The sequence below is a fragment of the Cygnus olor genome, chromosome 7 (genome assembly GCF_009769625.2).
Source record: "Cygnus olor isolate bCygOlo1 chromosome 7, bCygOlo1.pri.v2, whole genome shotgun sequence".
NCBI lineage: Eukaryota > Metazoa > Chordata > Aves > Anseriformes > Anatidae > Cygnus > Cygnus olor.
The window spans coordinates 33,385,163-33,409,734 of record NC_049175.1 but is presented as its reverse complement, the minus strand read 5'-3'; the positions used below and the strand labels follow the sequence as shown (position 1 = coordinate 33,409,734).

At 43.2% G+C, this 24,572-nt stretch overlaps 1 protein-coding gene across 10 annotated transcripts in view; it reads right to left on the bottom strand.

Annotated features, from left to right (window-relative positions):
- The window catches only part of PLEKHA1 (pleckstrin homology domain containing A1), a 32,489-nt gene extending 9,187 nt beyond the window's left edge, over positions 1–23,302 (bottom strand). For 4 of the 10 annotated variants that reach the window (XM_040563829.1, XM_040563836.1, XM_040563838.1 and 1 more), the window contains exons 1-8: positions 23,129–23,282; positions 9,798–9,958; positions 7,833–7,889; positions 6,157–6,202; positions 3,938–4,035; positions 3,084–3,215; positions 2,063–2,206; positions 1,193–1,261 (exon numbers count right to left, since the gene is read on the bottom strand). In XM_040563829.1, the coding sequence (XP_040419763.1) occupies positions 1,193–1,261; positions 2,063–2,206; positions 3,084–3,215; positions 3,938–4,035; positions 6,157–6,202; positions 7,833–7,889; positions 9,798–9,938 (687 nt within the window). In that variant the 5' untranslated portion in view covers positions 9,939–9,958; positions 23,129–23,282. Of the gene's footprint in view, positions 1–1,192; positions 1,262–2,062; positions 2,207–3,083; positions 3,216–3,937; positions 4,036–6,156; positions 6,203–7,832; positions 7,890–9,797; positions 9,959–15,043; positions 15,275–17,260; positions 17,927–18,396; positions 18,928–23,128 lie in introns of those variants that run through there. The other 6 variants (XM_040563835.1, XM_040563830.1, XM_040563832.1 and 3 more) reach the window with 6 other exon arrangements.
- Positions 23,303–24,572: the final 1,270 nt, after the last annotated feature.

Sequence of the window (24,572 nt, the reverse complement as noted above, 5' to 3'; positions counted from 1 at the left end):
CAACAGGACACAATATTCTCTATCTATTGGGTACATACTTCCCGGAAAAGAAGAGGGATGACACCCTCAAAACTTGAAAAAAATCTGATTTCAGTAAAAATTGCGAAGGTGAAACTCCTTCCTGTTATCTGACAGATGGCCAGTCTGGTACCTTCCTTACGCTATAGCAAGAGACTATTAGCACGAAGAATAGAGGACACTACATGATTTTATATTCACTCCTTTCCAGTTTAACTATTTGAAAGGAGACAATGAAAGAAACACTAAAAGCATATGCATTTTCACCATTGCTATAGCAGACTATCATTACAATTCTTTGCAGAGTTGGAATTTATTAGTGAGTAATCTGCACTCAGGCTGTTTTTTTAAATCAATTAAAATCAAAGTTTTATTATAGGCAACGTGTCAGAATTGCATTATGCTGACTGCTTAACAACAACAAGATCAAACTCCTGCTGCCGTTGTGTTTCCTCATTTCCTATAAGGCAAACACCTCACACTTCCAAACAGCTTTTTTCCAGAAAGAGCCTAAAACTCAGTTTCTCGACATTTTGCTTCTTACAGTTAGCCTTTAAACTCAATCTACCTTGATTTGTAACACTAAGGTTTCATGCCTCGTGTACAGATTTTCTCCTGCTTGTTGGTCTGTTTTCCATTGGAAGGAATTCCACGCTATCTCCAGTACCTCCCACTTTATTTTCAAATGAAGCCTGAAGGCACTTAACATTTGGTCAAAATTTGTCAAGAGGTTCAAGAGTGATGAGTGGGAAAGGAAGATGGAACCCAAACAAACTCTGTAAGCATTGCCTCTGAACAGCAGAATTCTTTACATGTCTTAGCCGCCATGGGAAAGATCCCATCATTTACATGATAAGCACCCCATAATGATCGGCTGCTTCAAGAGCAAAGTATATGCAAGCATAAAGTGACATAAAATGCTAAAAAAATTAATGTGATTACAGAATACACCCTACTGTCATTCTTCAATGCCCTACTCACAGATTCACGAAGAGAAGACTCAAGTCCAAGTTAACAGCCACCCTAAAAGCTTTTACTTCTTCCCAACCATAAAGAGTTATTATAGTACAGAGCAAAGAGTTTCAGGAGCAGAACACTTCGTTTTTCAAATACAAGTGTAGTTTAGATTTTCTTGTAAGTACCATTGGTAAGCAACACACAATTGGAAACTTACCAGTTCGGACTTAAAATATCCTATTGTGTTTTCATCCAACTGAAAGTATCTTCTCTTCCAGTTCTTCATCTGTTAAAAGAAAGAAAATATTTTATATGCATAGTCTGCAAAGTAATTCAGCAAGTCTCTGCCCAATTCTTTAGGGAAGGAGAATTGAAAAATTCTTGTAATAGAGTATTAGCTTCCAGAAGTTTTAATCTTTCTTGCAACAACCTCCACTGAAATCATAGCAACTCGGCAACACAAATACCCTATAAAAAACATTAAAAGACAGTACATTAAATGCTCCTGGTTGACTTTTAATGAAAATTGTAGTTTTACAAGAAGCTTCATAAACCAAGATGAAACGAGTCTGAGAACTCACAGCACGCAAATCTGAACTGTTTACTTTTAGTCTGTTCAGCAAGCCACCACACTCAGCTCCACTGAGGTTATTCAGTCTGACAAGTTTTACTATTCTTCCTCTGAACTTCACTAAAAGTAGCTTTAGATAAACACTTCAGTGATTTTAAAGAGCATGCAAGACTTCTCTTTTAATTCAGATGCTTCTAGTAAACAAAATAAGGATCTCTACATAACTGCAATAGAGAACAATTCTTTGCTGCATGTGCTAACCATAATGTGAAAGTCTGCTTGCAGACAACTTGTCTTCTCCAAAACATCAACAGAACAATCCTAAAGAAAGTAGTCATGAAAAGAAGTAATGCAGACATTATATCCCACAGGAGGATAAGGTTTTATCTTTAACCATCCTTAATGGTGGCAATAATGCTACAGTTGCTGTCTTCCCCCCCACCCCCTTCAAATCATCTACTTGGTAAGTAGAACTACCTTCTTGATTGATGAAACACGCTGATCTCAAGTACTTACCACTGCTCCTTGTTTAACACAGTAGCCAGCTTTGATAATAGCATTATCTGGAGGATGTTTAGCAGTAAAGTAAGGAAGGTGACTTTGTGATCGTTTCAGATAATTCCTATCAGCACCTTCACTGCACTCATTGACTTCTTCTTTCTAGGAAAAAGAAAATAGGAAAGCTCAGAATATTTTCAGGTTTTCTAAAGGTCAAAGAATAACCATCCTATGACTACTCAGGAAATACTTGTATTATCCCACACTCACAAATCCTATTTCTGATTTGTTTTGAAAGGACCAAATATTTCAACTGATTTTTAGAGACAACTTGAGGCTCTAAAGGCTCTGGTTGACAACTTGCAAAGTTCATTTAGAAGTTACAGTAAGAAAGTGCGAGTTTTCTAAAGCAAAAAAATTTCTAGGACCACGCAACACAGAATTCAGGTGTTTGCATGTCATTCACATGACATTAATCCAATCTCCAGTTATTTTCAGCTCAGGGAACTTCCAGAAACAGATACAGCTTTGTAGGTTTAACACCACATGACTGCTTCTTCCATAAGCCCATCTAATCTCTTGAACTCAAAGTTTCTGGTATCCATGTAATCTTTTGGCAAGAAGTATCTCACGTTTTACTGCTCACTGAAGGAGCTCCTCTATCCCTTTGTTTTACTATTAGCTTTGTTTAGGAGTTCATAGCTCTCATACATTGCACATGCCATCTACTTCTGCCAATTGTTACTTTGTAGACCTCTTATATCCTCCTTTAGTTATTTCTTTTGCACACTGAAGAACACCAGCCCACTCATGTAGTTATTTATAGCCTTGTATAATTCTTTATAATCTTGTATAAAGGGAATAAAATCCTCAAAAGTGAGTGACTACTCAGTAATACTAAAAGGGGTGCATCAAAACATCAGTCCTCTGAGCAGGGTTAGAAGCTGACAGCTGTATTATGACACACAACCTATTCTCACCTACCAAATAACAAAGCTTCCTCTAACAAATAACACCCGACTCGTTTTAAAGTTATTACCTGGGTAGGTGTAATGATAGGAACACCACCAACGATTTCTGTCCTGTAAGACACTTGCTTCTTTCCACCTGGGCTTTCAGCTTGACGGTTTGCATTATCCATTTGACACAGAGGATCGGACTGCTTTGGTACCTCAAAGTCAAACATGAAACAATAACATAAGTCAACATAAGGTTTTATGAATACAGAAAAGAACGCTAAGTATTATTCAAACATTGTTAATTTGTTTTCAGCAGGATTTAAGTAGTGTTCTTAAGTTGTAAAAGGCTAGAAAAAATTTACATTAAATTATGTTGCAATGACTAAGCTTTAGTCCTCAGAATAAAACTGGTGCCACTTAAGCCAAGTCCCCAGGTGTACTGAAAACTCAAAATCAACTCCCAGCTTTGTCCTAAGTGCTACATTTGATCTTCAAGAAGCATGTCTGATTTGTAGTTCTTTATTTCTCACTTCCTTTCAGTAACACGTGCTGTAGAACAGAGACTCCCCACTGCCCTGTGCAGCTCTCACAGTAAGGCCATGAACACAGTGCTATGGTATCAAGACTTTTTTTTAAATAGCATGTCTGACTAGTATGAAATTTTCATTCACATTCCAATACATGGCACAAAGACTGCAGATGCTGTAATAAAGCTGAAAACACATTTTGGTCTAATTCCAAAAGCAAAAAACTAAAATGAACTCAAGTCTGGGGGCGAGCTCTGTACAGTTCCTTCAAGTCTTGAAGACTAGACAAAACTTTTTTTCTTTTTATAGAAATGAAATTATTACTCTAGTGTAAAAACTGGAAACATAATAGACCTCGAGAAAGTCAACATTTGAAAACATTTCCAAATATCAGCTAAATGACTTACTGTGATTTTGGTAGCTTTGTTCAGAACATTTACCCATTCAACAAGGTCTTGCTGATCATTGGCTTGTAGAAAATATTTTCTCATCCCTGCATTCATAACTGTTAAAAGAAACATTATGAACACTAAAAACACTGAAATTTAAGAGCAAACTTTACACCATAAGAACAATTTCAGATAGAAAATCCACTTTGAGTATTTAAGGCCTATGCTTCATTTATTTTTAGGAAGTCATCTAAAGATGCACACACATGCCAGACTACCTTCATTCAAAAAAGCCAAAACAATACCACCTTAAACCCCCCTCCCTTTTTTATTTTAAACTCTCCACTTAATCTGAAGCATAGAGAGTTTGTTAAAATATTTTTATTACATAGAAATAAACCCTTGAGTTTTAATTAGAATTTTCTCACAGATTTCTTTTTCTCAGTCTCAACTTTCCTAAGCATCAAGGCTTATAAACAGGGATTTCTGAAGTTTCTCCCCCTAGTCCTCTGACCAGTATATGTTATCATTTGCAGGAAACATATTAATGTGATGACAATCACAGATTTTTATTTTTAATTTCTGGAAAATCAATATTGATTACTAAATACATGATGCTCTGGACCAAGCATCTTTAAGATTTCCACAAAAATACAAGTTAGTTTAGTGACTTAGCAGTGAAAGCATATTTTTAATTAGTTTCTATTTCTACCTAGCAACATCTAGCAGTCCTTTATCCAAAAAGGACAAACATATTTCCTTTGTGTCAAAATAATCCTGATTAGGTATCTCACAAGCCTATTCTGAAATTAGTTTTAAGGTGAACTTTAACTAAACCCTCCCAGAACTTCGAAGCATTTGCTGCCCTACATATAACATAACAGCTCAAGTCATTGCTAAAAGCAAATACATGCTAGGAACAAATACTTTTCTCGTCCATTAACTCAGTCTCCCTGAGCATCCTCTCCCCACAAAGTGGATGCATATTAAAATGGATGTATATATAAAGCAAATTTTATTAGATGCAAATATTAATTCAAATACAAAACTGCATAATGAGTTGGCGGGTAGGTGTAACAACTCCCAATATTTAAATGAAAAGAATACACGTGATTCTTCCTTCTGAGTATCAAGGATGGTTTAATAGATCAAGAAAATCAAGAGCTGTAAGCCAGCATCTTGGACAATTACAACTTCTTAGAGCTGGCCTACAGCTGATGAGGATAAACATGTGCCCATGTGCAGAGGAATCACCAGCTGCCTTGACACACGAGGTACTGGTCTAGAACCCCCAAAGCCTTACACCCAGTGTGATTACCAAGTGTTTCACTAGCTCAGCACAGACTTCAGAGAAATCCAGTGCCGAGCAGACAATCCTCTCCAGGGCCAAAATCACACGTGACATGGCTCACAGCACAAGCCAGCCTGCTGTGGATCTGCCCAATTCGAGCAGAGCTGCCTTCTCTCGGCCTGTGTAACACTGCCCAGGGCGAGGTGCACCTCAGCAAACTGCCTCAAACCCCGCAGGCGTTCTCAGCACCTTCAGCTGAGGTAATGCTGACGTGAAGGCAGCCATAAAGAACAGTTATTCATGAACAGAGCAGCGGCTGATTCCAGTCCTTATGTATACTTTTGTGAGTGCAAGTTGCCTGTCATGAAATTCTGGAATTATGGTAAGTTCTAGACAAGTGACTTATAAATATGAAAAACCTAATAAAAAGGGACTTACGAGCAAACAAAGCTTTACCCAAGTTGAAACAAGTTTAGACATCAATAAACCTAGAAGGTACCCCAAGCAAATTGTTTCTTCAGTGCAGCATTATAGGATGAAACTTGATGTAAGAGCATTGGCAGGCACGACAGTAGTTTTAGATCAATTAAACTGTTTTGTAAGCAATACAGATTAAAACAGTTAAATTACTTATCTCCATAGCTGACAGGCATGCCATATCTCTGAAAACACCCATCGTTTTTAATTAGCTTATTATTGCCTCAGAAACTTCAAACATCTGAATAAAGACCTCTCGCCTACTCCTCATTAAACTGTAGCATGAAAAAGCCATAAAAACACCTCATGAAGAAGCCAACATTACCCTCTTAATAAAGAGGAAACAGCGAACACAAGTTATTTCTGAAAAACACTACCAGCTGCATCTCGTACTAGAATTGCAGAACATCTCTCTGTTTCAGGTTTCTGAAGAACGCAGTTGGCATGCATGCTCCTCACGAGAACTTACCGAAACAGAACTCTGCCTTTGGCCTTAGCTTAGTTGCATCGCTAACCTAGGAGGAAAATTAACACCATAAATATTACTTGTAGACAAAAATATACATCAAATATCACAATTTTCTCCTTTAAATAGCTGAATTTGAGGATGAGCAGCATCAGGTAGCTCATCAAGTATAATGATATATAGATATAAAGCAAAACACTATAAAATTCAGTTCAAGATGCACGTCCTACGTTAAGAAGGCAGCTTAAGCCATATGTTCCTATTCCTTAAGTTTAAGGATTCATTACCTTCCTAATTAAGGGAAAAATCTCAGACAAAACATTGAAATCTGTGAACATAACACTTCTTTCATTTTGAACTTCCATCCCTCAACTGAACTAAAAATTCAAGGACGTTTTAGTACTGTCAAGGGCATCAGGTATCTTTTGGCTCATTACCATAATAGCAGCTACTTTTCTTCAGAGATTCTCTAAACCACTGGGATGCTGGGGAAGGAGGGGCAAAGGAGAGAGGCACTGCTATTTTCACATTACAGAGCACCTCTACTGAGGGGGGAAGAGAAGGCTAAGCAGTCTCTTGCTTCAAAATCGTTCCTTGGCCAGAAACCAAGGACACATACTACATAACTAGAAGAACTACGCAAAGTTAGACACGTGGAAGAGGACTCATGAGTAGCCTTTGTCATACTATTCAATGTGACACAGGGCTCGGCACGAAGATATTGTCTAGCAAAGCCAGTTTCAGCAGTCCTGACTCATCCTGCAGCTGAATGTGTTTTATTCAATGGCCCAAATGCCAGCACAACCACACTGTCACAGTCTGGTGGAGCCTCAGCACAGAAGGCACACTGAGCTGCCAGCCGAGGTGCCCAAAGGCACACAGGTGCCTTTGTACCACCCTTGTGCCCATTAGAAGTGAGATACAAGATTTCTTAAGATGACAAATGCGAGGTTTTGGTCAAAGTAGTGTGAGAAAGAAATGAGGAAGGACATGAGCATTTCTGTACTCATTATACTACTAGCATCACTGATGTCTTTACAAGAATAAAAAAATACAGAATGGAAGATGGGGAGATGAAGCATGAGAACAAAAGAGCTGATACAAAGAAAAGGTGATAAAAGCAGACAGGCAAGAGAAGGTCAATTGTTTTTCTCTACTTATTTGTCAATGCAGTATCTGCTGCAAGTTTAACCACAGAGACTTAGTTCTCCATCTTCCTTTAGATGTATTTGGAACTGAATGTACAGAGAGTATAAAGAACTAAGTATTTTCTATAAATTTCTCTGCACTATTAAAAGCCATTCTTATTTACAAACTATCACTCCCAATGACTTCCATTTCACTCCATAAACGCCCTATCTTTTCTCCAAGACTAATTGAAATTCAAATGCTCATAAAGAACTGAAGCATACAGTTCAGAAATATTAATTCTATGCAGTAAACAGCTGCCCTTTCAACTCAGAAAACAAACCTATACAACACAGTTGTCTGCTTTGACTTTAATCTGGTACTACTCGAGCATTTGTAACACTTCACTAAAATTCAGGAAGAGCACACAAGCAAAAAGCTTCCCATGCCCTACATAAGAGGCAGTTAAAATTGTCCAAAGTTAAAGCATTTATAAGTATCACTTAGCAGTTACCACCAACATTTAGCAATCAGTGCCTTACATATCTTACCTTTGAAATATAGGTAAGTTTAATGACTCCAACAGGTGGAGACCCAGAGGGAAGATTCTGAAACAAATCAATGTTACAAGGTGAAACTGAGTTATTCTCATTCACATTCAGTGTTTACGCACAAAAAACAAATTCAATTTGACAAACAAAAACAAAGCCCTGTGAGTTTTTATAGACAATACACAATGTATGCTTGCAACAGGATCTAAACTCCTTGTTTATTATACACACATCTGTTAATCAACTAAAAACAGAAAGACTGCTAGAAACAATGCAAGTAGTAATTGTTTCAGAAGTTTATGTATTTTACTAGAGGAAAAAGAATTCTTGCAGGTCTGCATCCAGGAAATCCGGAAAGAATACTTTTTCCTCAACAGATGTTGGCGTCTTATGTATTTTGACCTGGGCAGGCGGAAGGGACACGAAGTGACACTCATCTATGTCACATACTTCAAAGACCGCCTCACATATTTTCTAAAACATTAAAAACAGACTCTGATTTTTTAATATTAAAGTTACTGGCCAGAAAGCAAGGACGCATTCTATATAACTAGAAGAACTATGCAAAGTTAAACAAGGTAAAAGGGAAAGACCATGATACTTCCTAAAGTTGCAGGCAAGTTTGCATTTTACAGATTTACATATTTACAATCCAAATAGGACTCGTCTGTTGTTTTTACATCACAATGCTGACTTAACAGCATTGATTCTTTGAACAGCTGAAGTGATTTTCACAGATACAAATAGAGCAACTCTATCAGGAACAAAAAGCCCAATGAATTTCTGCACACAACATAGACTCATCCTATATCAAGGGCTGCATCACTTTAAGAATTAAGAAAGGTCTCCACAAAGTGGCTCCAACTGCAACTTCTGCAGCACCTCAAGTTTTTACCCACATCCTAGATATATCACAGAAGAAACTGAAAAAAGGAATTGCTTCTTTTCACTTGTCGTGATAAAACATTTGAAATATCTCCTTATTTCCAGAAATTATTTTTTTCTCCTCAGTAAGAGCTTCCGAATGATTTGGTCACGTCACATTCATTAAGCCTTTTTTTTTCCCCCCCCCCACTTGTTTCTCTGAACACTGGGCTTCTATTGCATTTTAACTTGTTCTTCCTGACAGAATGGTATCCAAATATTCTTCTGGCAGACTGCTGTCAGCTGACCTAGATCCTGTGCTGTCACTGCTTCAGTACCCAAACCCTAAGGGACTATCTGCTCTCCCCTACACCACAAAACACCAATGCGTGTACATTGTGAAAGTAACTTAGATGAAGGATGCTCTCAGTCATGATGAATAAAAGATTTCCTCCTTCATATAGCATTCACGTTACAACACAATTGCAAGCATCACTAGAATTTGCTTTTCAGTGACTGATTCTGTTGAGGTAAGGTAACAAAGAGCTAACTGACCCAAGCAGTGCAAGGAAAGCTACAGAACTTCCACATGGGCTTAAAGGTGAAATAAAAGACCTGTGTAGTGAAGCTAGTATGTGATTTGGCTCACCTGGTTACACAGTACAGTACTACCTAGTGCCTGCGAGAACCTGCAATGCACATTCAAGACACTTGAGAGGAAAAAATGTAGTAACATACCATGCTAGAAAACTAGTAACTGATTCAAGTGCAGTATCAAATTCCAGTTCCCATCTGATCCCCAGTTCTCCTGTTAATACTTAGATTCCCATACACTGGCAACTCACTGATATTCAAGTTGGTTTTATGTTTTACTGTAAACTGCAAGTAGTAGTGTTTTAATCAGAACATGAATCATGTTTTTCTTTAAAAGGCTGCACATATCTAAGAATACTGATTTACATGATTTCACCTTTTTAAAAAAAAAGTTCCCAGGTCCATAAAAATAATACTAAACCCCCTCTTCAGATTTTTAACAAGTTTACTGAAGAAAAAAAGTTGAAATTGACAGAGGCCAAACAACTGTTGCCAAGAACATCTCACCTGTGGGTTATCCATGTACCACACCAGACTGTCTTCTCTCGTGTCCAGGATGAAGTACCGCCGCAGAAATTTCCCGCTATTCTCATTTTCTTCAATATCTAGGAAACCACAGATGCGATTCTGACGATCCACATAAGGCATTTCTGACCCTGAACATCACACTGCAGGACAAAAAGCATACGAGTTACATGAGGTTCCTCATTACGGATCTTACAACTGCTCTGTGCCCACCCACTATTTTTTGAGCAGTTTCTGCTAGCAGCTTAAAGAAGTTTCTACCGAAGAGTAAGTGAAGTATAGCTGTTTCCTCCCACCACCAGCACTGGATTTTTAGACGGGTCATTCTTAGTTCCTTGAAATATGCACTCAGGCTATCTAAGCAATAAATAAAAGAGCACTAAGACTAGTTTTTACAAAAATCACTAAAGAATAATCACAGATTCTCCTTCACAATTTGCACAAAGTTGAGATAATGTTAGGTTTACACTTCCTCCTTTGACATTGCCTTTCATGGTCAAGAAAGGATCTTTGTCAGCAGCTCTACTGTCCAAAATGGTTTTTCACATTTGCTCAAGTAAGTTCAAGAAAAAGGCCTTTTAAAAACACTGTTCACATTTCTCTTTTCTCATACAAAAAAAAACACTTCATGGCTAGCAATGGTATAAACAGACAACTTTTCATCCTCACGCATTATGCAGTAAAAAAGTAAAAATGACCCTGTGTGCAGCAGAGACACGAACACATTTGCTAGTCCAAAAGTAAAATTCTCAATATCCACGTGGGGCTAAGTTTGAGGGTCACAGGTTAGGGTTTTTTGTTTGTTTTTAAAGAATCCGTACTGCCGACCACTTATTCCCATTTTGCCTGCTTTGCCTTTTATGGCTCCATTTTTCTTCCCTCTTTGCTTTTTTATCTTAAGGGACAGTCGTTTTACCTTAAGAGCCAGCTTTAGAGCCAGTTTAGAACCAGAAGTAAATTCCCATACTAATACAAAAAAGCCAATAAGCCAACATTTAAATAATAAAATCAGGCTGATGCCAATCTTTACTAGAGCAGGACTGTAACAATTCAGTCGTCTTTACATTTTGCTAAAAATAAATCAAATGCCACACACCCAAAAATATTAACTCAAGACATAAAAGGTTTAAGCACTTCAGACCCTTTTCATAAAATCTTTCAGCTTCCTCGGTGTAATATGAAAGTTTAATAGTTATTGAAATTTACTTTTATTATTTCCTTAATTTTATTTAAATAGTTATATGCACACATAACGAGGCAGACACTCGATAACTATCTGTACGCAGCTATTGAGATACCACAGTAGAACATGACACACTATTAAATACATTTTGAAGCGTTCATTTTTGGCAGATACACACTTCAGCACGTACTTCTTTCTGGGCATCAGATATACAAGTATGTAGATATCTGCCTGCACTTACTTGCCTGTGCTTTGTATCACCAGTTAGAATTTGACTACAATTCAAGTTTTGCTTCAAGAATTTGAGAAATCATTTTGTGTTGTCACGATTCCAACACAAGACTAGAACGATTTCTATTAACCACTTCTAAGTCCAATAACTCAACCTTGAGGTAACCAACCTTTTTCGTACCCAACGAACACCACACAAATCTCCTGGTGCCAGTTCAAGTCCGAAACGCAGCCCTCAGGGACCCGGCCTAACAAACCCCATTCAGCAGCACTGGCAAAAACCTATAGAGACCACAGCTTCAGAGCGATGACAAGCTACTAAAAATTGTGTATGTATCGGAATGCAATTTAAAACTAAAGTCTCATGCATTTTTGTGTAAAACCAGGTCGGCACACTTGTTGGAGACGCAAGATATTTTCTACATGGCTGCAGGGACACGAAATGGGTATAAGCCTTCTACTGAGCCCTGCCTGATTTGTTCTTTCCACCTTCATAAGGTAAAGGAGTCTCCACATTTAAGGTATGCGATGATGGTTCAAAACTTCAAAGGCACGGGTTTGATCTTTAAGAAAGTAAAAAGATTTACTGAGGTGAAGTTTTCTTAGCGTGTGCTCACCATTTCAATAGCACAGACCTAAGCCAAGCTCTGTGAGTGAGTGCTGCTCGTAACTAACAAACCCAAACACTTGAGCACTCTCAAGACAATGTCATAACAGTAACTAGCACTCAGTAGTAATTCCCCCACTGGCTCTTGGGAACACTTCACGCTGGAGTAACATCTTCATCCCATAAACACCCCCCACACGCCTGTAGCTGGGGCAGGCTGAAGGGTGGCTGCCCTCTATTCTTCACCTCTACGCTGGCTAAACTTGGCACCACACTGTTTTAACTTCAATCAATTTTAAAATTGTCATTTACCAGCGTTGTCCTAAATTGTCCTCAACACGGAGCGCTTCTGGGACTCGATTTCAGCTTGCTATAAAGTGTTTCTGAAGCCCAGAAAAGCCCTGTGCCTATAAAAAGCAGCTGCTGGTGGCTGGTTTCCTGTTTGAGCAGGCTGATGCTGCCTCCTCCGCAGATGTGAAGAAAATGAAACAAGGAAAACTTGTTTCTGAGACAAGACACAAATTGATTAAAAACCACCAAATAAAACCAACTGAGTTTTCAAAGCCCCTCTCCCCTGGGGGAGGACTTGCGTTTGAGAAAAGCTTTAAGGAAAAGCGAGCGCAGCGTTCAAACGCTCCTCCGTGAGCACAGGGTTAGGGGCAGCTGAACTGCAATGCTTGGCTTGTTCCAGGACACAGACAAAAATCAGCAGCTCTTATTCGTCAATAAATCAATTTCCACCGGGGGAAAAAATTCATACAGATTTTCCGTCTCAAAGTGCTAACAGCTGATTTCTTGTCTACAAAATATTATTTCTATTCTTTTATCCTCTGATGAAAACACAGGGTAAGTGACCAGTTAATTTTAAAAGCTGGTTATATAATGGATGTTTTCTTCAGATTAGTTCGAAATTCTTCATAGGATTACTGAAGCCTACCAGACTGACACTAAAAAACCCTCAAGCTTTGTTATAAACTTGTAATGAAATGTAAAATCACGCAACTGCTCTCCAGTTTTAAAGCACTGCTTCCATCATACCACACCTTGGCAGGAATCCACTGCAGATTAATACCAATTCTATTCGGCTTTCATTAAAGAACCATAATCTGCTAGTGCATGTAAAAATCAATTTATGCCTTTCTCCCAGGTACTAAAGCATCTGAACACGCCTGACAACGAAGGCAGAACTGCCCCACGACTAATACTGACGTTAGTGATACCCAGCCAGGTGTCCTGCACACGAAGGCCACCAAGCTAACAACTCCCTAGAACTTGAAATTAAAGCTGCTCCTCACAACGTGGATGCAATGTAACAGATATCATTTACTGTTTGTGAAGTTGTTATTTCAGGGGACTATAAAACTGAAGTTTCCAAGTCTTTGTACATTTTACAGCTCTTGGTTACATGCACACAGTTATTTTCTGCGGCACGGAGCAGCGTTAAGAATTCTTTGCCAACTTTTACAATCTAATCCTGTAAAAAGACTGAGCTCTTGAAGTAAAAAGCTGGAGGTATCAGCCCTGCAACAGACTGCATACCACCTCATTTTCTTTTGCCTTCCCTCCCTGGAGGGAGAGGCAACGTGGGGCGATGACACAGTGCTGCTTCTGAAAAAAATCCCTGCAGCCCCTGGTTTCTGCCATAACCCACCAGAAGCTGAAATATTTTTCAAAACCCATTTTCTGAATTCTCTCATATATAGGAATTTAAAAAAACCTCACCTCTAAGCTCCTCACTCTGAGGGCTGCGTTACAATCCAAACAGGACGTCTCACTTATTTTTGTAGCCTTACATCCCTTTTTCCAGCAGCAGAGTACTAATTTAAGGAGGTACATGCCTCGGCCCAACTTCTGTCGGATTTCCCCTCTCACCACTCTTTTCCTCCGTACACCAGCATTCCTCAATATTTATACCACAGCTGACGGCTGCCTGGCCTCCTGGGCACCACAAAACAAGTCACCGATCACCTTCTCGCAGCCTGCAGCTGTAAGCGCACAATGACATGACTAGAACCTGAAGAGGCATGAGGCATCTCGTTTCTCCATTTATAACCGACTGTTTAAGCTCTCCTACGCTAATTTCTATTTTTAGTCTCATGCCAACACCTGCTCTGGCGTTTACCTCTGTTACAGATCAGTGGCTTCCTCCATACTCCAAGTACAAAGTCTATATGAGACTACGAAAGCGGCATGCAAGGTAGCATCTCAATAGCTCCATCTCGCCTTTTATAGCTAATGCTTAATTTACACAACGGGCATAAAAAACAGATCTGCTGGCTCACTGCAGGCAGGGGAACTCGGTATGAACGAAGGGAACATGCAACAGGCTTTGTACTATCCATATGAAAGTTGGACTGAAAAATCAAGCAAGACGGGCACTGGTCCCTAATGCCTTTTAGGTTTATTCTACATGTATTTTCCCTGAACTGTGTGTGTATATATACATAATTTTTATTATTTATTTAACTTAGACTAACACTTAAACTTCCTGCTCTGCTAGCATTTAAAAATTCAATCCAAAGTTCAAAACACCACAGAACACTTTTAGATTATTGTACCGGGCCAGGCTGGGACGGAGTTAAGACAACTGAGAAAAATGCACGACTACTTACTCACCTCTATGACATGATGAACAACATCCATAAAAGCAGGTTGATAAACACAACACGATGCCCTGAGTCATGCCTGCAGCTCCTCCCCACGGCTCCAGCTGGCAGAAGGAAGGCAGCGGCACCCCCAGCCCCTCGGGGGGCTGCTCTTCCCTGTGGCCTTGGGGACAGCTCGGTCACTGGGTGCCCTCAGCAGTTACTGAGGGCCTCCTGCTGTAATTCAGCAGCTCTCCAGTTGGTTTTATTTGTTACTGACCATTTACTGGCTTCCCAAGGGAAAGGATGAGTTCAGACTGTCCTGCTTACGCCCTGAAAGGCACAGCAATGAAAGCTCTCCTTCTTGCCTACCTACAGGGCAATAAAGGGGGAAACCCTGAGACAACCAGAGGCTCTTCTGAGCCGAAAACAAATCATGTTAATCCTCCAGTACAGTTGTCCAAACTTCTTTATTTTCAGCCCCCTGAAAAGCTTTCCAGCGGGGCACTGAACGCTGTATAGATAACTTAAGTCCAGAGACAACTTCTCTCTCATCTTTCCCAGACCCCTTGAAGTCCCCATTTTCTTAAGCAACCAAAACACGACAGGAAAAAAAGCTAACCCGAGAGCTGCAGAGATGACTTGGGCACCACTCCAGTGATAATTCAGGACTGGCTGTTTCCCCAAGATGCTTCACCGTCCCATTTCTCTCCCAGAGGGCACGGCAGCCATGGAGTGCTTCGGGTCAGCAGATGACAAGACTGACTTGCTAGACAGATACGAAGCCATCAGCAGCATGCTGCAGATGAGAACTGGAAGCCGCCAGGATATGCTGACCCCTAAATTTAGATTTCTTCTCTAATGTGGTTTAAAAAGGAAAAAAAAAAAAAAAAAAAGCAGCTGCAAAGGGCAGTATTTACTTGCAAGGAAGTTCTTAAACATATGAAGCCAGTCTTCAAAATACAAAATTAAAAAAAAAGCACCAGCAGGCTCTGTTATCCCCGACCACACTAGGAGGCACGTCAAGCAGCACGGCCCTCCCCCAGCACCTCTCCAGCTCCCAACCAAGCCGCAACGCAGAAGTGTCACCATTCGCGCTGGTGACTCACCCCCGAAACACAGCAGCCTTATCTCACACTTGGCCTTACTCCGCCATCGCTGGCTTCGGAACACATCTGATCCGCTGTCCTCCAGGAAGACTTGTCAGATCGGGACTAAAACTATTCCCTCCTCTTCCGGTAGGCCTCAAGTCAAGTGACCGTAATTGTATTCCACACCAGCTACAACTTAACACCCACAGGACACAGAACAGCGCGTGGAAAGCAGCGCTGCAGCGGCAGTAACTGCTGCAGGGACACGCAGCGAACGTCGTGGCCACGCCACCTCCCCGTGCTCTCATGGCTGGGCCTGCTGGCAGCCAGCCCCGCCGGCCTCTCGGCTCCCAGGCAGAGACGTGGCCACGCAGCCGGCTCTTCACCTGCGGGTTACATGGCAGCAGCATCACCTCTGTCTCGGTAAAGCCTTCAGTGTGTTCTCAGGAAAACGTCCTGATGTTCCTCGACTCCGCCATCCACGATTCCTAAGGGTGATGTACGAGTTCCACGGCGGACCAGGCCGATGCTGCCTGCAAAGTTCCTGCGGGAGTTTCTACAAGTGAGGTTTCACGCTCTTAATTTAACCCCTTGCCTCCATTTTGAGGTATTTGTATCCCAAAGCCCTGGGTGTGGTGTTGCAGAAAAAAAAGGGAAGGCGCAGCAGAGGATGCAGAACTCCTGCCCACCACTGACCTCTCGAGAGCCAGAACAAAACCCCAGCAGCTCACCTAACGGCACTCGCCTCTCTACAACGAGCATTTTAAGAGGAAGCATCCCATGACACGAGGCCACAAGATGAACTCTCAAAACGCATCTATACTTTAGGGGTGAGGACTAATCTAGAAAGCAATAAAATAAAATCAGTCAAAAGAATACAATCACGAGTGCAAGGTTTTCAGAGAGCCAGGAGCGCAGTTTTTACCACTTCATATTGACACGAGGTAATACAGAGTTACTCAAAGCGAGATAACCAGAGAGAAGTAGAACAGGAAAAGAAAATACAGCTGTGCTAGCTTCAACGTGGTGTGCTGAAAGCACTGAGGAGTAGAAGCCGGAGGGAAACTGAGGAGTATTGTAATATTAAAAGATCACCTCTTACACACAGATCCAAAGGCAGGTTTCAGATTCAAATGCAAGCATATCACACTCAGCCTAGCGCCATTAAACTCCACGCGTAAGGCACTAGAGCCAGCTCCTGAGAGCTGGGTGTCTGCAGCCTGGGATTTCACATTACACACACCTACCGGCCTGTAACATGCTGTGCTTCTATATGAGCACAGGATTAAAGCAACATTTGCAACTTTTGCCTACAAAAAGATCATAACAAGGCATGTAAGCCTATTTTTAACACTTGCGGCCAACTGCAAAGTCTAACAAGAACTGTGTAAATAACTGTTGCTGTGGTTCACTTCAAGTATCACATAATGAAAGGAACACCATCAATGAATATTTGGGTTGATTTTTTTTTAAATGCAAAAGGATTTAATGAAACCAAAACACTGTAAGCAAGTAACTAATTATCAAATCAAACTCGATTTTATAGACAATTTCAATGCAGAATCAAAATGCAACAGTTCACCCACATTAAAACTTTCAGGATGAAAAATTGTTGCCATCGAGACTTCACCTGGCTTATTTTATTGTTCTGGGGCTCCACCACGCTCAGCTCGTGGTGTAAGGCACTGCGGGGGCAGCACCCTGCCCTCCGAAGGCTGGGGGACTCCCCCAGCACCCAGCTTACTTACCGAGTCACGGCAGCGCTGCAGCGGTTGGGACTAATCTCCGGCATCTTCAGCAAGAGCAAGTTCAGCGAGAGCTCTTTACTTAGAACAAGGCTTTGTCTGCCTCCTGCAAGCAAGCCAACGCTCATTTAACAGAGGACATGCCAGATCCTGTTTACCATGGAAGCTTAATTTTCTCTTCTGACCATCAAATGGCAAAGTTTTCAGGTCACTGCCTTCCTCTTTTTTTTTTTTTTGAATACTTCTTAAATTAAAGAAAACCCCACTCTTGATAAGAGTCTCCTCTGTCGTAAGCAGAAACCCCATAAAATAAAAGCTGCTCTGCTATGACCGTGCAGCCATTGTGCTACAAAACCTAACACTTCACTTGGAGCACAAACTTTGCTGTAACTTACCCCACACAATTCTTTTCAAGCATCCTTCCTCCTTGGAAGCCAGCCGTGAGCCTACAGAGCTGCCCTCACGTCAGGCACAGCCCATGCCCGCTTGCTGAATTCCCCCCTCACCTTCTGCATGCGCAAAAAGAGGTGAATGCTGGTTTGCTGCACGCTTGTCCTGCGCTGACACCGGTGTTTCTCATAGCAGCAAGTACGATGCCTGTGGAGGACGACAACACTCCACCCACAGAGCGATCCCGATGCCAGCAGGAAGCCACCGGGCTCCTGGCACCTTGCAGGATTGCCCCGTGACCTGTGCACGGCAAGACGGAAATGCTCCAAAGCAGCACAAATCCCGCGTATGTGCAACGACATGCCTGGAAATCCCGGACTTACCGTGAGCAGTCAGCACTGCTTTTCAACTCCTGTACCGCAGCCTTCTCCCAGGAAAGGGAACAAATGGATTTCACAAAGAAATCCTGCTCTTTCAATCCCCCCAAAATAAAAACTGAGCACCAACACAAACTGGGAAGACTGTATAAATAAAGGAGCTACAGCACTTACAACGAGCTTCATACAGCCCAAGCCTGAAGTTGTGAACGGCAGAACACGTCTGAAGCAAGAGCACTGCTACCAAACTTTACAGCGCTAGCACACAAAGCCTACAAGCTACAGAAACAAACTTGCCAGATGAATTATTAGTGCAGGGTAAGTTCTCATCCCTTATCAAAATCCTCCCTAAAGAGTTAACCAATACATTACCAACTTCCTTTGAAGCGCAGCGTTGAGAGGACTGCTCACTCCGGTAACAAGCCTGACATGTAACTGTCTTAGCACTTAGAGGAGCGCTTAATGAAGGCACCAGTCTGAACACGTTCAAACATCTCCTTGGACATGGCACGTAAATGCGATGGGGACCAAAGCACCCCCAGCGAGCATACGCAAAATAATTACATATTAAGGCAATGAATTTATCACAGCTCCATCGGTACGGGGGCTGTTCCTGGGGGCGCAGGCTCTCAGCAAGGAGAACTCACGTTTGCAAAGCTTGGTAAGCGAGGTCTCGTCTGCACTTTCAGTTTACAACAGCGACAAGGCCGTTTCATATTTCCACCTGAAGAACCGTAAATCCAAAGCGCTTTTAGCTCCTTAAAGTCACTAAAGACAGCGCTGCGTAGGAGTGGCTGCAAATTATCCCCCACCCCGGGTGGGGCGGGGTACAGACGCCGATCCTCTCTCATTCTCTTCCACCTGAAAGTCGATAAATCAAACACAACTTCAGGCACTCTGCCCACCGTGCCAGCAGGAACTAATAAACCACACCGGTAGCTGAAACGTTCGGAGGTAATGCCTGCCTAGAACAAAAACCATTTCCCAAAGAGACCAGCTGAGAGAGGTGCAGGGAAGCTTTGCCAGTGTTCCTCGAGCAGCAGGATCACACCAGGAAAACTTTGCCCGGTTCCTTCAGGTTTTTAAGCATTGCTTTTATATTTCATTTTTTAATAGGCAGAACGACGCAGCGCTCCTCAAAGCCTTAACAACCTGCTTTCTGTCTTTTACGCTGACCTGACAGGTTTCCAGCTGAAAACCTTTTTCCCCCCTGACTCTACCTCTGCAGCAGAGGAGCCAGGTGCCCCACAGGTCCCAAGGTGCCCGCCACGTCCCCGCAGCACCCAGCACCTCTCCGCAGCGTCAGTGTGAGCGGGGGGCAGAGGAGCAGCCTGGCCCAGGCCACACAGGCAGCTTCTGGCAAGGCGCTGAGCTGAACCTGTTCCCCAAGTCCCGGAGCGGCAGCCTCCCCACCGAACCACCTTTCTTCTCCATACAACACCTGAAACTATTCAGATTTTTCGAGGCGAAGGCATATGTTCAAACCTGAAAGCTGTTTAAACTGGTGAATGCCACAAATGTCTACCAGACCTGCACCTCCCTGCCTGCGCAGATAACATCTCTCAGAGTAAGTGGCTCATACAGTTCTGCACCAGAAAGCTTAATAAGTTCCTTCTCCAAGATTAAAGAAACACCTACACATTCTAGATGCTTCGCTGAGTCCCTGGAGGGAGAAAACGCTGCTCAGTGCTGAGACAATGAACCAAGCTTCCTTCCTTACCAGTAACAAAACCCTGCTGCTGTACCTAGCACCAACAGGAAGGTGTTATTTATAAAATAGAGCCAGACGCGAGTATCGGAGTGTTTCAGGGTTAGGCCACTGCATGGAACAAGCCGACCTCCGACCTACAGATTCACAAAGCCCTCATTTCAGAGAGCAGACTAAGAGCAGAACGCCTTTTTTTTCTTTTTTTTTTTTTTAAATAGCCCAGCCATCTCTTTCCACCCAACTCATTTCAGTCATTTTATGCATTAACACAGAGCTTTTAAACCTGAACTTTGATTTCTTTTTCCAACCTCTCCAGCACACACTTCTTTATTATCACTTTTTAAAGAAGCCACATTACCTTCGTGTAAGGTGAGCTCACTGGAATCTTGATACTTAGGTTCCTTGTGTGACTTTCTAAAGCACCGAGAGCAGCGTTTATGGCCACGTCTTGCTGCATTTCAATTCAAAATGAGAAAACCACACACATGCTTCTTGCTTCCTAGTGACATCTGCATTACTTACTCCATTTTGTAAAAATGTTATATGCCAAATCCGGTTACCTAAGTTCACGTACGTTGGCACTGAAGCAAGTTACTGCCCTCTACGTTCATGCAACTGTACAACTGCACAAAGGTTTACTTGGCTCAAAATCCCAGCGAGCATTTTCTGAGGATGTTTTCCATTGCTCCAAATTATCAGGGAACAAAATGAATTGCAAGAAAGATGCGTTCCCCTGCATCGCAAGCTGTTGTTCAGACAAACACTGCCGTACAGCTGGTCACAAAGTGCACAGCACCACACACACGCAAGGGAACTTCACACTTTTAGCACGTTCTCACTTTCCCATGCTTCTGGTTTGCTGCATTTTGAAGCGACTACATGCGGTATGATAGGTGTCAGCTCGAGTAACCAGAACCATTTAGCAATAATGACATTGATGGAATTCTGAACCTACTAAAATAGATTAAGGATTTTGCAGGCCTGGCATTCTGGGCCGTGTCCAATACTGCATTGGAGACTGTATTACAAGCAGAGATCGCTTTAGAGAAGTGATAAGCACTTTAGAAAAAACTTCAGGGCATTACTAAAATCTGCTACAGTCAATAACGCCCAACTTGTGCGCTTCCTCTCCTCTACGTTAACATTCTGACATACAGACAGCCTTTATTAGTCCTGGGGTATGACTTCCTTGTCTTCTGAAGCACGGCTGCTTGGAAAAACCAAGGCCATCTCTTGCACCTGGGTTTTCCCCCTGCGTGTACACACCTTTATACCCCACACGTGCGCCTGTCTTCTCTCTATCGCTCGGTTACTGCTCCTGAGGAAGAACAAATACAGAGGGAGAGGAGGAAGAAGTAAAAAAGCATTAAGATGTTTCCTATTTTGCTTATATACTACTTCTTCTTTTGTAGATTCTCCGATTTAGATGAAAGCATCTGTTCTTCCAAAACCCTTAAACGCCGCGATCTACCTGTTAGTCATCTACTGCACATCTTTTATTTCCACCTCTGAAATGCGTAAACGCACAGATATACAACAGAAGATTGTCCAACTCGAGTTATCTAACACCGGAGCTTCAGAAAACAGACTCCATCTTCACAGCTAACTCAAAATCAAGTTTTCCTGCAGTAACAAACCAAAATAGCAACGCTGAGTAACTGTGAGCAAAGAGATTCACAAAATCTTACTCTTTACACAAAGCTACCCCCAGCAGCCCAGCACTCACTGCTCCCAAGCCGAGTGCCAGCTCTATCAGAGCACACAAACACAGCACCCTCCCGTGAGTTATCACTCTCTGCAATATCAGTGCTCTTTATCCCCGAATTACAAGGCTCTCCTCCAAACATCATCAAGGCTAAGAACCTCTCTCTACTAAGACAGACTTCAGCCCACTTCCTAATGCTTACTGATGTGACAAACAGGAAAACAGGACTGTCACGCCTCCCTGCTTTAGAAACCTGACAGAGACTTAGGTATTGCTACTTGCTACAGCAGCAAGTAATTACCAGGAACAGGACACAAAACTGCAGGGGCCTAAAAGGCAAGTCCAAGGCAAGTTGCAAATTCACTGTTAAGACTTACTAGAACACAGTGAATTCCCGTGAATTTATCCAACACGGTGCTTCCCAAGAAGGATTAAACTCAGAGAAAGAGCTCTTCCCATAGATAACTGCACTACTCAATTTGCTTGGAAGTTGCACCTGTAACTCACTTGCGAAATAAACCGATACAAGCCTTCAAACTTTGTAACAACTTTTCAATCAAAAGTAGAAAAAAAATCCTTAAAAATACAGCACAGTAAAGACAGACAGAAAGAGTAACTCATCATACATCAGCCAGCCGGAGATGCCAGACGCAGCTCCATCTCAGTGAAGGCTGCGCTTGTGCTGCATCATACCGAATGCAGCCTAACTATGTAAAAAGGAAGTGGATGAAAAAAAAAAAAAAAGAAAAACCCTGCTGGATTCCACAGCACAAAGCTACTCTGACACCTCACAGCGCCACACCGTACAATCAAACGTGGCTCTCTGTCCTGGTACCACGTATGGGGCTGGATAACAGGACGAGAACAGAAACTGCATCTCCACAGGCCTGATGGCCTTCTGTCAGCACAGTAAGCAGTTTGTCAGAAAGCGACAAAAAAGCTTATGCCGTTCGGACCACTGCATGCATAGATGGCTAGAGACCTCTTCAAAAGCACCGTGCATTCGTAAGGTGAGATGGAGAAACCTAAATCAATCTAAAAATGTAAGCAGTTATTCTCCCTCTCAGCTTTACTCAGATAAATAAGAGCGTTTTCTACGTAACTATAAGCTATATAACTCCTCTTTTCCCCACTCGAAGATAAACCGCTCAATGTTTGATCATTTCAACTATCACGCTTAGCCAGCCGATGAAAATTAAAACATTATTTTTTTTTTTTTTTAAAAAAGCAGGCTCGAAACCAAAGCGCGCACCCCGAAGAGCGCACGCCGTCCCCCCGAAGCCACGGGGCGAACGCTTCACCCAGCAACCTGCCGCCTCCCGCCTGCACCAAGAACACCTCGGGGGGCTGCGGGACGAAGCCAGCGGGGTCAGCCACGCACCTGGGGAACCTCAGGCTGCAGACACAAGAAAAATTACAGCCCGAAGCCCACTTGCAGCCCCTCACCCCTTTCAGGGACACGCTCCCTAATGGCAACGGGACCGGCCGCTCACCTCCGGGCCGTGCCGGCAGGCGGCGAGCCCCCCCGCCGCGCTCCCCCCGAGGCGGTGCCCTCCAGGCCCTAATTAACAAGTAATTAAACCGCACCGGGAGCGCGGACAGCCCAGGCCCGGCGCGGCCCCGCACAAAGGCCGGGGGAAAGGGGGAAGCCCAAGGACGCGCCTCCCGCGGGGCCCGGTGCCGGCACTCACAGGAGCCCCGCGAGGAGCCGAGGCGGGCCGCGGGGGGTCGGGGTCGGGGTCGGGGTCCGGCTCCGGGTTCCGCTCCGCTCCGCTCCCGGTCCCGTCCCGGCGCCGCTCCGGACCCCGCCGCGCTCCCGGTCCCTGGCGGCGCTGCGCGGCCCCGCCCGGCCCCGGCCCCGCCCCGCCGCGCGCAAGCGCCGCAGCCCCGCCGCGGGGCGCTGCTGGGGGTTGTAGTGAGGGGGGCGGGCGGGGAGGCGCCGCCCCGCTCGGCAGGGCCTCACGGGAGGTGTAGTCCCACGCCGTGTGCTGCCTGGGGGTTGGGGGGGCGCCGAAATGGCCGTGGTTGTGTGTGGGGGGTGGTTTTAGGGGTGGTAATTAAATAAATGCAGGGGCATCCTCCTCACAAGCAGCAGTACTGTGGTCACTGGACCTGAACGACCACAGCATTGTGGAGCTGGCACTGACAGGGCCACGGTGCCCACGGGAAGGTGCGAGCACCAAATTCCCCAGCACCACGAGGCCCACACGCTGATCCAGGGCACTTCACAAAATGATGTCGTGCTTGCTACAAGGCCACTCGGTGTGCAGCACCGACGGGGAAGTTGCTTCTTCCTGTGACATTACCAACATTCCCATGTGACTTTACCAAATTTTTTACATGACTTTACTGAAATTTCCATGTGACTTTACCGACATCTCCCCCTGACATTACTGACATTTCCCCATGACATTACCAACATTTCCCTGTGACATTGCCAACATTTCATGGTGCCCACACGTGAGGGCCAGATCCTCAGAGCCAGCCACAAAGAGCTGCCCAAACCGTAGATAAAGAGCAGCTGAGTTCAGTTTAAGAAATGGATTTGGCAGTGTAGCAAATAGCAAAAGATTTGGTTTCCTTCATTTTCTCCACACTCTTTAGTTTAGTTCATACGGCAACTACATGCTCTTTTCAAATATAGTTGGCAAGAAAGAGTACTGTCACAGTTTAGTACTGTAAATACTTCTTGTAAAGTCTTTCAAGGGGCAGTGAATACAATCCTCTGTCCCATTAAAAAGGGAAGGATTTGTACAATAACTGTGTACAGTAATTGCAGCAACACAGCAGGGTGATGCAGTGCTTTTGTCCAGCCCTGTGGCCAGCAGCACGCATTGATCTGAACCCCACGGGTACACCGCCGCCACGTGACGCAGAGCAGCAGTGGTTACAATGCTACAAACGATGCTGCAGCCATTTTGTCTGTGGGGAATTGAGACGGGGAATATGCAAGTCATCGGTGTTGAACACAATGGTGGTGTGACCTGGAGAGCTGCACTGTGGACTGCAGCCTGCTTTGGACAGGTTCTGTGGGAGTCCGGGAGTTATGGCTCTAAAATTCATGCCAATTTCAGGTCTATGTACCAGCCATACACAGGAGAAAGCATGAACTATGAGCCATTACACAAATACATG